A 12,142-nucleotide genomic window follows, 5' to 3' on the forward strand; every position below is an offset into this window, starting at 1 on the left:
GCAGCAGTTCTGCAGAAAAGGACCTCGGGAATTACAGTGGACAAGAAGCTGGATATGAGTCAGCAGTGTGCCCTTGTTGCCAAGAAGGCTAACGGCATATTGGGTTGCATTAGTAGGAGCATTGCCAGCAGATCGAGGGAAATGATTATTCCCCTCTATTCAGTACTGGTGAGGCCACATCTGGAGTATTGTATCCAGTTTTGGGCTCCCCACTAGAGAAAGGATGTGGACAAATTGGAGAGAGTCCAGCAGAGGGCAATGAAAATGATTAGAGGGCTGGGGCACATGACTTATGAGGAGAGGCTGAGGAAACTGGGCTTATTTAGTCTGCAGAAAAGAAGAGTGAGGGGGGGATTTGATAGCAGCCTTCAACTACCTGAAGGGGGTTCCAAAGAGGATTGAGCTTGGCTGATCTCAGTGGCGGAAGATGACAGAACAAGGAGCAATGGTCTCAAGTTGCAGTGGGGGAGGTCTAGGTTGGATATTAGGAAAAGCTATTTCACTAGGAGGGTGGTGAAGCACTGGAATGGGTTACCTAGGGTGGTGGTGGAATGTCCATCCTTAGAGGTTTTTACGGCCAGGCTTGACAAAGCCCTGGCTGGGATGATTTAGTTGGGGTTGGTCCTATTTTGAGTAGGGAATTGGATTAGATGACCTCCTGAGGTCACTTCGAACCCTAATTTTCTATGACTCTATGAAAGAGAGCTGAAACCACTTATTCTCATAGAGAGACAGAAAGTGGAATGAACTCAGTTCCATTATTAGGTCACTTAACCCCAAGTACACAATATACTGCATCATATTAAGCTGTCTGACATCAGACAAAGAGTTTATTTTACACCAGAAATGACAGATAACTTGACAGTTGCCACAGCTATCAGTTCTGCTGTGCCATGTGCTCTTTTGACTCAGAACCTGCCTGACACCACAGCAGCTCTAGTTTATTGCTGCTAAAATTGAAAGGATGTATTTTTCATGTCACTGGAGCAGAACAGTTGGTAATCTTCCCAGAGATTATAGCAGCCTGCCACGCAGCCTTCATTTTGACATGGCATTCATGGACCCTTTTTACTGGAGACCAAATGCCTTCTTCACTGTAGAGAGACTGGAATTACCAGTTGGCATGGCTTAATATGCTGGTATTTTTGCACTTGCCTTTTCTAACAAGGCTTTAAAGGGATAAAGCATCTATCAAACAATATTTGCTCATTTAAATAGTTTTTTTAAAGAATGTGTGTACATTGTATGCATGCCACCCCCCTCATAATGGAAGTTTGAAATCAGCCTTGAAGATTAATTCTACACATTTCTGAATCACCTTTTAACATTTTTAAATAAACATGGAGGTGGGGAAATGGGCCAGATTGAGCCAATTATGATGGTCATAAAACAAGCCATTTTCACTGCTGCTCCAGCTGTCAGGGAGTGTTCTTCATTTTTACTAGTCAATCTCACTTGGAGATGACACCACTGCAAGGAGAGAGGAGTTTAGTCTCCATGTCCATTTAGCCCAAGGCCTCTCTCTTCAGACTACTGAGGAGTGCTTTAGTGCCAACAGTGATGGTGCTTTGTGCGATGTGGACACTTATCTCCTAGAAACTGGACAGAATCTCATTGCAGGTCAGTGAACAGCTCTGGTATGATACGGACAATGGCTTTTGTTACTATCTACCTGTGATGGAACTGAACCCAGTTTGTCTCAAAATAACAAGCTTTAAATCCTATTGCCCAAGCCTTTCAGTCTCCCATGCTTGAATTATTAGCCTGAACAGAAGTGAGGGAAGAGTGGAAGGGGGTAGAGTTACCCACTGCCCTGGACCCGTGCCTTTACTGGCTACTGAAATCAGAGAGAGAGGTATAGGGTCCACTGGTAGTTAATGCCGCTCTCCCTTTAGGTAGGAAATATCCCACAGAAAAACTATTTCTTGACACTCATGCTCTTGCTCACTATTGGCATATGGACTCATGTGTGCATATACTTACCCCTCCTAATCTGCTCTACTCAAAGTCTTCATGTGGCTGCCTCCCACAGTTCAGGGCCATCTGAATACACCAAACTTTTTAAAGGAATGGCAACACACACCCAAAGTCCCTAATGGTCTGCTAGAAGGTGCTGTGGTGCCAGCTGGTGGACAGACATAGCTAATAAGCAGACTCCTGTGCATGCTGTTTGAATTTTATGTGTCATATGAGAAAGTCTGGAATATATGCCAAGACTGGCACTTGAAACAAGATCTTACTGGTCAGACGGTAGCAACTCCTATTTCCATTTAACATGTGTTTTATTAACCTGTGGAATTTACTGCTGCAAGACAATATTGAGACAAAAAACTTAATAAATTACAAAAAAGGATGAACATTAAAGCCTATTCCAAAGTCCAGTAGACAAATAGACAAGGGACTTTCCATGAACTCGAATGAGCTTTGTATCACACCCCCATAATGAATAAGAACAGCAACTTCAGTTACATTAGCTAGAAGAAAAATGAAGGGCCTATCGTTCCTCCTTCTTTAAGTTAGAAAGTGATCATTAGCGAGGGTTAGGTAGATGACCCCTCAGTAGAATACTGCACAATTAGATACATTATGGATGTTTTATACCTTCCTCTGAAGCATCAAGCTCTAGCAACTGCATAAGATGGACCATTTATCTATTCCAGTGTAGGAGTTCTTATGTTACTATGTGCTGGATGGCACACACTACCTCTCTTACAGAGGGGAGCAGTGAACATATCCAGTGGTCAATATTCTGCATGGTAGAACTCCAGCCAACCACAGAGAATTATTTGGCTCCTGCTGGAAATGTGCCCATTAAAAAAAATAGATCTTGTGCTGCCTCAATATTGTGCTCCACATAGCATCTCTGTCACCTTGAGGCACCGTTATCATATCTACTACAAGGGAAGGGTATTCCTGCTAGGTGACTACCTCCCACTGCATTAAGTTTCTTATTGCTCAAAGCAACACATCTAAATGGTTTTTAATTTCATTTTGAAAGAAACAGTGTTCAGATGCAGGAATAAAAAGGAGCTGGTATTCTTCTAGATTGTGTCATCCTTCCCTAACATTACATGGATGGTAATTACATTAGTGCGGCATAAAGTTGGCATGAGAGATGTGATGCAGCCCTAATTATACAGACCAGCTGGTTTGGCTGGGAAAAACAAAGAATCAACATCCGTCTTCCACACTGCAGTATGCAGGGGAGAGGAAAGAATGAGTATACTGCACATTTTGGCTGTTGTCCCTCATTTGTCATTAAAATCATATAGCTATGTTGGATAATTATTCCTTTTTGATCTATGCTATTCAGGTACATAATTCTGCAGCCCGATATTATGCAAGATGACAAGGTTTGCATTGTTAGCTTTAACATTAGACATCTCACACTTTATCATGGATCAGAGACAGCCTCAAGCAGGTGAGTTGATGGAGAGACTCTACCTCCTTCCTCATTTCCTGACAAAAATAATCCTGACCAGTTTAAGATAGATTTGTTTTGCGGGATTCCACTCTAAAGTGGCATTTGCTTGTTGGCCCTAGCCCTATAATATTCCTTCCCAGGGGGTGCTACTCTGATGGCTACCACCTTGGCTGACACAAGGGCTTAAAACCAGGGACCTCCAAAATTAAAAGCACAAGCTGAAGAGCCAAAGCTCTATAGCCAGGGGCTGTAACAACTCATATCTTCTGTGAATCATCACAGAGGGGTTCCCTGTAGCACCTCTTCATCAATGGGCAGTACTATCACACAGCACAGTATGTACTGCAATAAAACAAAATAAACCAGGATGGAAGGTTGGTTGAAAATTTTCCATCAAAAAATTGTTTTCCAATGGAAAATTGAATTTAACAAATTTTTTTTTGCAAAGAATGTCACTTCCTGCAAAAAAATGCAACTTTTTGTTGTAGACTGAAAAAGTTTTGTGGTTCTGGCTAAAACCAGAAAATGTTCTACCAAAACCAGAAACATTTCCCTTTGGAAGTGCTGAAATATTTTGTTTTGAAATTTTTGATCAAAACAAAATATTTTGCAATCTTTCAACTTGGTTTGATTTGACATTAAATGGTGTCCACCTGAATTACCATGGTGGTTTATGGGAGTCATAGTTTGGATGCCTCATGCCCTGTTCTCTGTGGGCCAAGGTCCCAGCCACACTACATCTCCCGTGATGCACCACAATGGTCAGCAACAGGTGAGACTGTGGTGCATCATGGGAGATATAGTTTGACCAGGGAGACCGGCCCATATGAGAGAATGGGGACATGAGGCACCAAACTTACAAGTCTCACAAGGCACTGCAACAGCTCAGGTGGACATATTTAACACTGAACTGTCCTAAAACAAAAAATAAATAAATAAAACAAAAACAGCAACATGCCAAAATGTTTTCATTTGGGTCCACCAAACATGATCTATGTCATTTTAATTCTCCCAGTGGAAGCCTTCAGTTTTCAGCTGAAAATTTTCTTCCGTTTTAATTAAAATTTTCTGCCAAAATCCCTACCTCATTTTCTGATCACTCTGTAAGAAAAGTGTTGTGTGTTTCACACATCAGACACAACCTGTTTTGAAGACTAGAAGATGTGGTTCTTCTAAAGAAAAATCCCATTTTATTTTGCTCATCCTAGCAATCAGAAAGCTCAGAAGGTAACAAGTACTCATCGACAGGAATATCTTAGGAAACAGATTTGAAGAAACTATTAACTACAATTGGCAGCTCTGAGCCTAGAAGCTGGACTGGCCATCCTGTTAAATGATTACTTGCAACATTAGTATTGTGGGGGAAGCCCATACTTCAAAGATTGTTTAAAAACAACAACTTCCATACTAAACTAATGCCGCTTTGACTATTATAAGGATTAATGGAGGAACTGACTTCATAAAATTCTGTTCTGCATGAATAACAAAGATCTTAAATTTGAATGTAAGGTCTCCAGATTGCAGGATGGAAACACAGAAGGCATCTTTCACATTCTGTTCTTACGCCTGAACAAGAAACAGTTTGCTGAAAGCTTGTATGAAACAGGTGTTTGTCTTTGTCCCCCTCTTTGTTACATGCTTACTCCATTTAAATTGGCAAGAGAATAAGTGAGAGGAGGGAAACCTACACACCTTGCACACAAATGCTTTTAGTTAAAAGATACTACAAAATGAGCAGCATTAGTTCTAATTAGGCCCCTGAGCAGCAGCAACTAGTAAAATTAACTATAGTTCTCAATGGTTTTGTTTAATGGGCTGCATGCTGAAGCAACATCAACTTATTCTGCTACTTAGAGTCTTGCTCTTAAATTCCTGGCAGTGCCTGCTATGCCAAGCACACCAGAGCTATTCATGTACACCTCAGCATAGGTTCTTTGTGGGTTCTTCTGGTAATGTTCCCTCCGATGTGTTATATCCCAGTTTACACAGGTGGCATCAATGCCAGTGTACTTCAGGAAAATTCCAGGCCATCATAAAGGGAGATGGAGTCACGCTCTGGACCCTAAATCCTCAAGGGCATATCTGCAGTGCAATTAGACACCTACAGCTGGCCCATGTTGGCTGACTTGGACTCTCAGGCTAAGGGGTTGTTTAACTGCAGTGTAGATGTTTGGGCTCAGGCTGCAGCCCAAGCTCTGGGACCTCCCACCTTGCAGGGTCCTAGAGCCCAGGCTCCAGCCCAAGTGTGAGCATCTACAGCACAGTTAAACAGCCCTTTAGCCTGAGCCCTGCGAGCCCAACTCAGCTGACACAGACCAGCTGTAAGAATTTAATTACAGTATAGACATATTCCCTGTTACTTTCCATACTGCAGCTTCCAACTTACTGTAGTTTCACTGTCCAAGGTGCTCAATTTCATCAAACTATGGTCTTAGAGAATGATGACCTTCCTACATACAAGATGCATAAAGTATTACGTTTGTGGGAAGTAGATTATGAAGAAGGTTGTGTTTAGTTTACCAAAAAGAAGTTTGAGAGGTGGCATGAGTAAAATGTACAAGTACATTCATAGGGGAGAAAATACTGGGTATTAAATGGCTCTTTAACGTAGCATTGAAAGCCACACCAAGAACCAATAGCTCAAAGCTGACAAATTCAGCTTAGAAATTAGACACACATTTTTAACGGCGAGTGGGATTAACCGTTGGAACAAACTATTAACAGAAGTGGAGGATTCGCCATCTCTCAATGTCTTCAGATCAAGACCTGATGCCTTTCTGAACTTATGCTTTAGTCAAACTGAGTGAAATTTAATCACCTATGATATGCAGAAAGTCAAACTACATGATCTAAGGCTCCTTCCTGGCCCTAAAAATTCAATGAATCCATGAAATAAGTCCAGCAGTATCTGCATTCCTCAGGCCTCTTTGACCCCTGCCAACTTGGTTTTTAGCTTGCGTACATTATGGAAACAGCGCTAGTTGTATTGGTGGCTTTATCTGCCACAACATGTCCACAGGAATTTAGCAATTGCCATACTAAATCAAGCCCTGTGTCCTGCCAGTATTAGATGTCATAGCCAATTATAGAATATACTCCCCACAGGGGAAGTTTCTTCCTACTGTCCCTCAGCTAATGGTTAGTTTATGCCCCAACGTATGAACTAGTATATATCTTACTCAAAATTGTTTTGTCCTGTCTAGTGTACCTGTGGAAGATTTCATTTTCAATGTAAATGTCTTATCTCTTCTGAATGCTGCTAGGTTCTTGGCCTCAGTGATTAATGGTGGAACTCACTGACACAATGTATCTTGTGTTGTTTGACATGACAAACTAAGAATGTGGGGAAGAGCTTAGCTGGGTGATGTGTGTACTTGGGAATATGGGGTAAGCAACCTAGGGACAAATCCTAACCCCACTGTAACCTACAGGAGTTTTTCCAGTAGTAATGAAGATGGCAGGGAGTGAGTATGGAGAGGAAATGGGATGAAGCATGAATTCCTATTAAATTATCTGTGACACTGACTGTGGTGGTAAGTGCCAGAAAATGGAGACTGGAAAATGTCATAAGTGTGTTATATATGAGAGGGGAAGAGTGCTTAGCCACCATAGCACAAAAGGGACTGCGTTGTTCCCAAAATCCCAGACTCTGCACTAACGTAGTCAATCAAGAAACTGAGATGTGTAATCCTACATTCCATCTAGGACTAAATACACATTTGACTCAGTCATTACTGCAGTGAATGACAACAGCATGACACAAAAGGAAGGCCAGTGAGTTCAATCAACGCACTTAGTAGAGACAAAGTATTTTACATATGAGATTAGGAGGGGTCATTTAGCAATACACAGCAGTTCCCAACCCCTTCCTGGCCACACAACTAGCACCAAAACAATTAAAGGGGACAAGCCATAGTGCACCCCTCAAAGGCCTCATTTGTACATGCAGTCATATTTACTTTGTGAGACTACAAAAAGAGAATTGAATATAACGTTTGCTAAACTAGTAAACTGGACTTTCCTTTTCCTCTCGGCTAAAATCAAGAAGGAAGCCAGGTACTTAAACAGGTAAGGAATGTGTTAAAATATTCCAGAATTCCCTGGGTCTACTTGTCTCCTGCTGTCCCTTTTCCTCTGAAGTACTCCCCTCTCTCTCGCCAAGAGAATCGAAAGCCTCAAAGAGTTAATCAGTCCCCCCTGTGTATAAAAGATAGGTCACGCAGTCATAAGACAAAACCAAAAATAATTTAGGTGATTAATGTCACAGCACAAATACTGAATCGTAAACTGAGAGGAATATCCACAGCAAGCAGTTCATGAGCTATCCATAGGCCAAAATGTAGTCACACAATAGTTGGCAAAAATTATGAACACCAAAGTCTCCCTGCAGTATGTCACAACATGCCACAATGTGCAACATCAATACAACTTTTACTGTAACAAATCTGCCTGCAACATGAAGTAGGGCAGTAACAAGTGCTTCCCACAGGTCCAACTGATTTTCTGGAAAGCCGCTCACAAACTACAAAGCTTTTTTATTAATTAGCAAGATAATATAATACAGCTATACTCATTAAGCAAATGGGAAGATAAGGTCAGAAAACAGCAGGGTCATGAATTCCATGGTAATTTATTTTGTCCCTTGAGAAGAAATATTGATAACTTAATACTTGGCTAAACTCTAGAGTGAATATTTGGCTCTCACTGGCACAACCAGCACATGCATTCTCCAAAAAGGTGCCTGAAGATCAGATAAATCCATTGCAGGGAATGCAGTTAGTGAAGATGCTTACTTTGCTTAGAACATGAGGAATAAAAGTCTTGGTTCGTGCTTGTGAATGTGCATGCCCCTCAAAAGACTCAAACTGATTTATTAGATGATCCCAGTGCAGTCCTTGCCCCCTACTTATATGAATGGATAATTCTGGATAGTTTTTAATGAAGTCACTTAACTAGGTATTTCTAGAAGCCTGTACATTAGAAGATTGTATGATGTTGCAGATAAAGGCTATAGAAATTTGACATCAAATGTAGGTCTAACAAGAGAGAATCAAAGTTTCAAAACATCTAACTTTACTTTCCACTTTCAAAAAAATGGGACTCGGGCACTTTGAAAATCTTACCCCCAAGAAGCTTTCTGTTCCAATTCAGCTCAAATCACCCAGTTACTCTCCATGTGGATATAAAAGTCCTCCAAATCCTCTTCAGATGAAGCAACCACCTTCTACTATTGAAGTTGCTTAGATGACATTATGTTCCCTCTGCAGAAGGAACAATATACAGCACAGCAACTAATTTAAGAAGCCCTAGGCTTAATTGACTCTTAGAAATAATAGCCTTAATTCAGCAACTGGTCACCAGCAGTCCATGTAGCTGCACCACTCCTGACCCTTCAGTGTAGAGACAAAAGCAACCTAGGGTTGGCATCAACTGAGCTAAATCAGTGCAAACCCTTAGCTTGCCTTTGTCTGTGCTTCAGAATCAGAATTGGTATTTTCCCATTTTGAAGTGCATTAAATTAGGATGCCATTTTCTGAGTCAGGAATATTCCCAAATGTAGACAATACCTTTGTGTAGCGGTAAAAGTATGGAACATATTCTCTTGTAGTAATAGCTTCAAGACTTGGATCAGTTCCCTCTTTTTTCTTTCTATCCCAATAAGGAATATGCACAGTCTCTTAGATAGGAAACCCTTAAAGCAGCTAACAGGGCAGAATGCATTTCATTCACATCCTATCTACATCATGCATCATGCATCCGACAAAGTGGGTATTCACCCACGAAAGTTCATGCTCCAATACATCTGTTAATCTATAAGGTGCCATTGGACTCTTTGCTGCTTTTACAGATCCAGACTAACATGGCTACCCCTCTGATACATCTGACGAGAGTTAAACATGGAGATCAACATGATCTTATGCAGCAATTTGTAAATAGTACACAGCCCATAAAACATGCACAAAAGGGGCAGAACATAAATTGCAGACAGCCTGAGGGAAGTTGGCTGTACTTCAAACTTCCAAAGTAGAAAAATCAATTCAGCAGACCAGACAGAATTATGCCCACAGAGTTGAGACTGAGAATATTTTAGCAATATGCTAAAAAATATAAACTACAAAAAGACCCCAAAGACAAATATAATCTTCTGTCACCAGCCTGAGAGATGATATAGGACATAAGCATACAGAGATATATGACCAATACTGTTATTAGTGAGGAGAGAAGTAGATGAAAGCCCTAAACTGTTGCACTCTGGGAAGTCACTACGCATAAATGGGTATCCAGCAGAGTTTTACAAAAATGTAATCCCTGCTTGACCCCGGTACTGGGAATAATTAAAAAAATCCTTTCTCCACATAGGGTGGGATTTTCAAAGTGCCTAATGAAATAGGACCTAGGGATCTAGGTCCAGATCCTCAAAAAGTATTTAGGTACTTAACTCCCACTGTGAGTTAGGCACCTTCTGAGGATCTAGGCTCAAACTCCCTTAGACATTTTAAAAATCTCACCCTATGGATCATCTCTCCTAAATGATCTATGAACTTACTCTTAAAATACACAAAGATACAGCAGAATGAGGGCCCTTCAATAATATCTTGACATTAAACCTATGTATCCATTGAAAAACAGCTTCAGATGAGACTGGAAGTGGTGGTTCCCATTATAGTACATATTCAGATCAGTCTGATTTGGTTGAAGGGAGAAGCTGTGGCCAATACATAAAGTTTTAATATGGTATGTTATATGCATACAAAGTCCCTGCCTGTCTTTTCACTCGAAGTGGAATAAAGCTTTTGACTCCCATGGAAATTTCTATTTGAGATTCTGGTTGGTTTTCTCCTTGGTCTTAACTTTATAAATCACATTAATATGCTATACTGTGCTCAACAAACTGAAGCTCTCTCCAGTGGTAAATGTTATCTCGTGATTTCTCTTTCAAAGGGGGCTACTGAATTTCAGTAGTAGCCAGCATCTCCTCTGCTTTTTGTATTGATTATGAAGTCTTTTAGTAACATACTGGAGCAGTTGTATACTAAGGGACCAAGGAAGAGATACTTCTCTTTCTTCTATTTACAAAAAGTACTGACCAACGTTGGTCTCTCTCAGGATACAAAATAAATGCAAAGAAATGCCAGGGGATAAGATGTTCTAAGTGAGTTAGGAACAAAAACTCCATTGAAAGTCAATGGGACTCGTGCTTAAGCATGCGTGTAAGAGTTTGCAGGACTGGGGCCTGAACTAACACCTGTTATAAGGCATTGGCAAAAAGGGAAGAGTTAAGGCCCATTTTGGCATGGGGTATTTCAGGTCAGGACTGAATTGCCTGGAAAGAGCTTCTGAAGTAGGGGAGATTAATATAACAGAGGATATTGCAGGTCAGGTCGGATGGTTAACTGGTGGGGAGAGCTATGTGATGAAAGCATGTACATTGTCCACCAACAGCTAATTAATACGGCTTCTTCTTATACACCATATTCACCAAAAATTTAAAGATTTTCTATTCCCATCTTTCTTTCATCTCCTGGGAGTCTTCTTCATCACCACTGCAAACAATCAGAGCAGAAGAAAATAGCTCCATTTTCCGCTCAGTACCAGACCTTGTGGCCATGCTTCACCAGAAGAAGGGATAGGGAGGACTGTGAGAGTTCCAGCTTCTCACTCTCCCGTGTTTGCAATGGAAATGCGGTTACTGACAGATGTGTCAGAGAGCTGACAGGTACATTCATTGTTTTGGTGCCTGTGTCTCTATGGAGCCCATTAGGAACAATTATCTCCCAGCTAGAAGTGAGCAATTGGTGGAGCTGAAATCTTTCAGTTTGTCTTTGGAGAATTCTTTTCCCTTCCCTGTGATTCTGGACTTAGATTGACGGTCTGTACCACGATGATGAGCTGCACTGCATTACCTGAACACTGAGTGGATTTCACAGAGCTGCTCTGTACAAGAGTTCACTGAGGCTTGACCCTCTCCAGGGTGGAGGGGAGCCACACCAGCTCACTACACACCGATGGGTCCGGGGAAATAGTCCGGCTGGGAGTCTCCTTCGGTAGCCCTTGCGGTAGTCGACTGCACTGTGGTTATGTCTGGCCCCGGTGCTGGCGGGGCAACAACCACTAGGTCAGGAGGCTCAGGCCCTCAGGCACAGCTGAGCCATAACAACATTTATAAGCCCCGGCCCTAGGTCCGGGCGGGGCAACAAACACTGAGTCAGAGTGCTCAGGCCCTCAGGCTGGGCTGAGCGGTAATGACAGTTTAAGCCCGGCCCTAGATCAGGGCGGGCAGCAACCACTGAGTCAGGAGGCCCAGGCCCTCAGGCAGGGCTGAGCAATGGTAACAGGCTTCGGCCTCCTCAGGCCAGGGAGAGGGGAGTCTGCCACCCAGGAATGAGGTAGCAGGAGGGACGCAGGCCTTCCCACTCCACTGCATCCCAGCCCGGGGCCCTAGCAGCGGCTGACGATCTGCTGCTTAGTCATTGGGGATCCTGGCCACAACACACTGACATAGGCTCCGGTAATGCTGCAGCCAGACTGGGATTGGCTGCCCCCAGGCTACTTCCGTACTCCCCCTCGGGCCCTACCTGGGTTCTGACATCAGCCTATGCAGGGTCCAGGAGCATGGGTTCGTCGTGACCGGGGCTGGTTGGCAGGTCCGGCAACTCCTTCGGGTAGCGGGTGCGGGGTAGCTCCGGTCAGTCTAGGGGGCTGCCTTGGGTCACGGGA

General features: G+C 42.4%; 1 protein-coding gene across 1 annotated transcript in view; it reads left to right on the forward strand.

Moving 5' to 3' along the window:
- Positions 1-3,345: 3,345 nt before the first annotated feature.
- LOC115644789 (collagen alpha-1(X) chain-like) overlaps positions 3,346-12,142 on the forward strand; it is a 45,263-nt gene continuing 36,466 nt past the window's right edge. Inside the window, 1 exon segment of the mRNA XM_030549268.1 lies at positions 3,346-3,421. Within this exon segment, the coding sequence (XP_030405128.1) occupies positions 3,346-3,421 (76 nt within the window).

This window comes from Gopherus evgoodei, chromosome 1, assembly GCF_007399415.2.
Source record: "Gopherus evgoodei ecotype Sinaloan lineage chromosome 1, rGopEvg1_v1.p, whole genome shotgun sequence".
In the NCBI taxonomy this organism is placed as follows: Eukaryota; Metazoa; Chordata; order Testudines; family Testudinidae; genus Gopherus; species Gopherus evgoodei.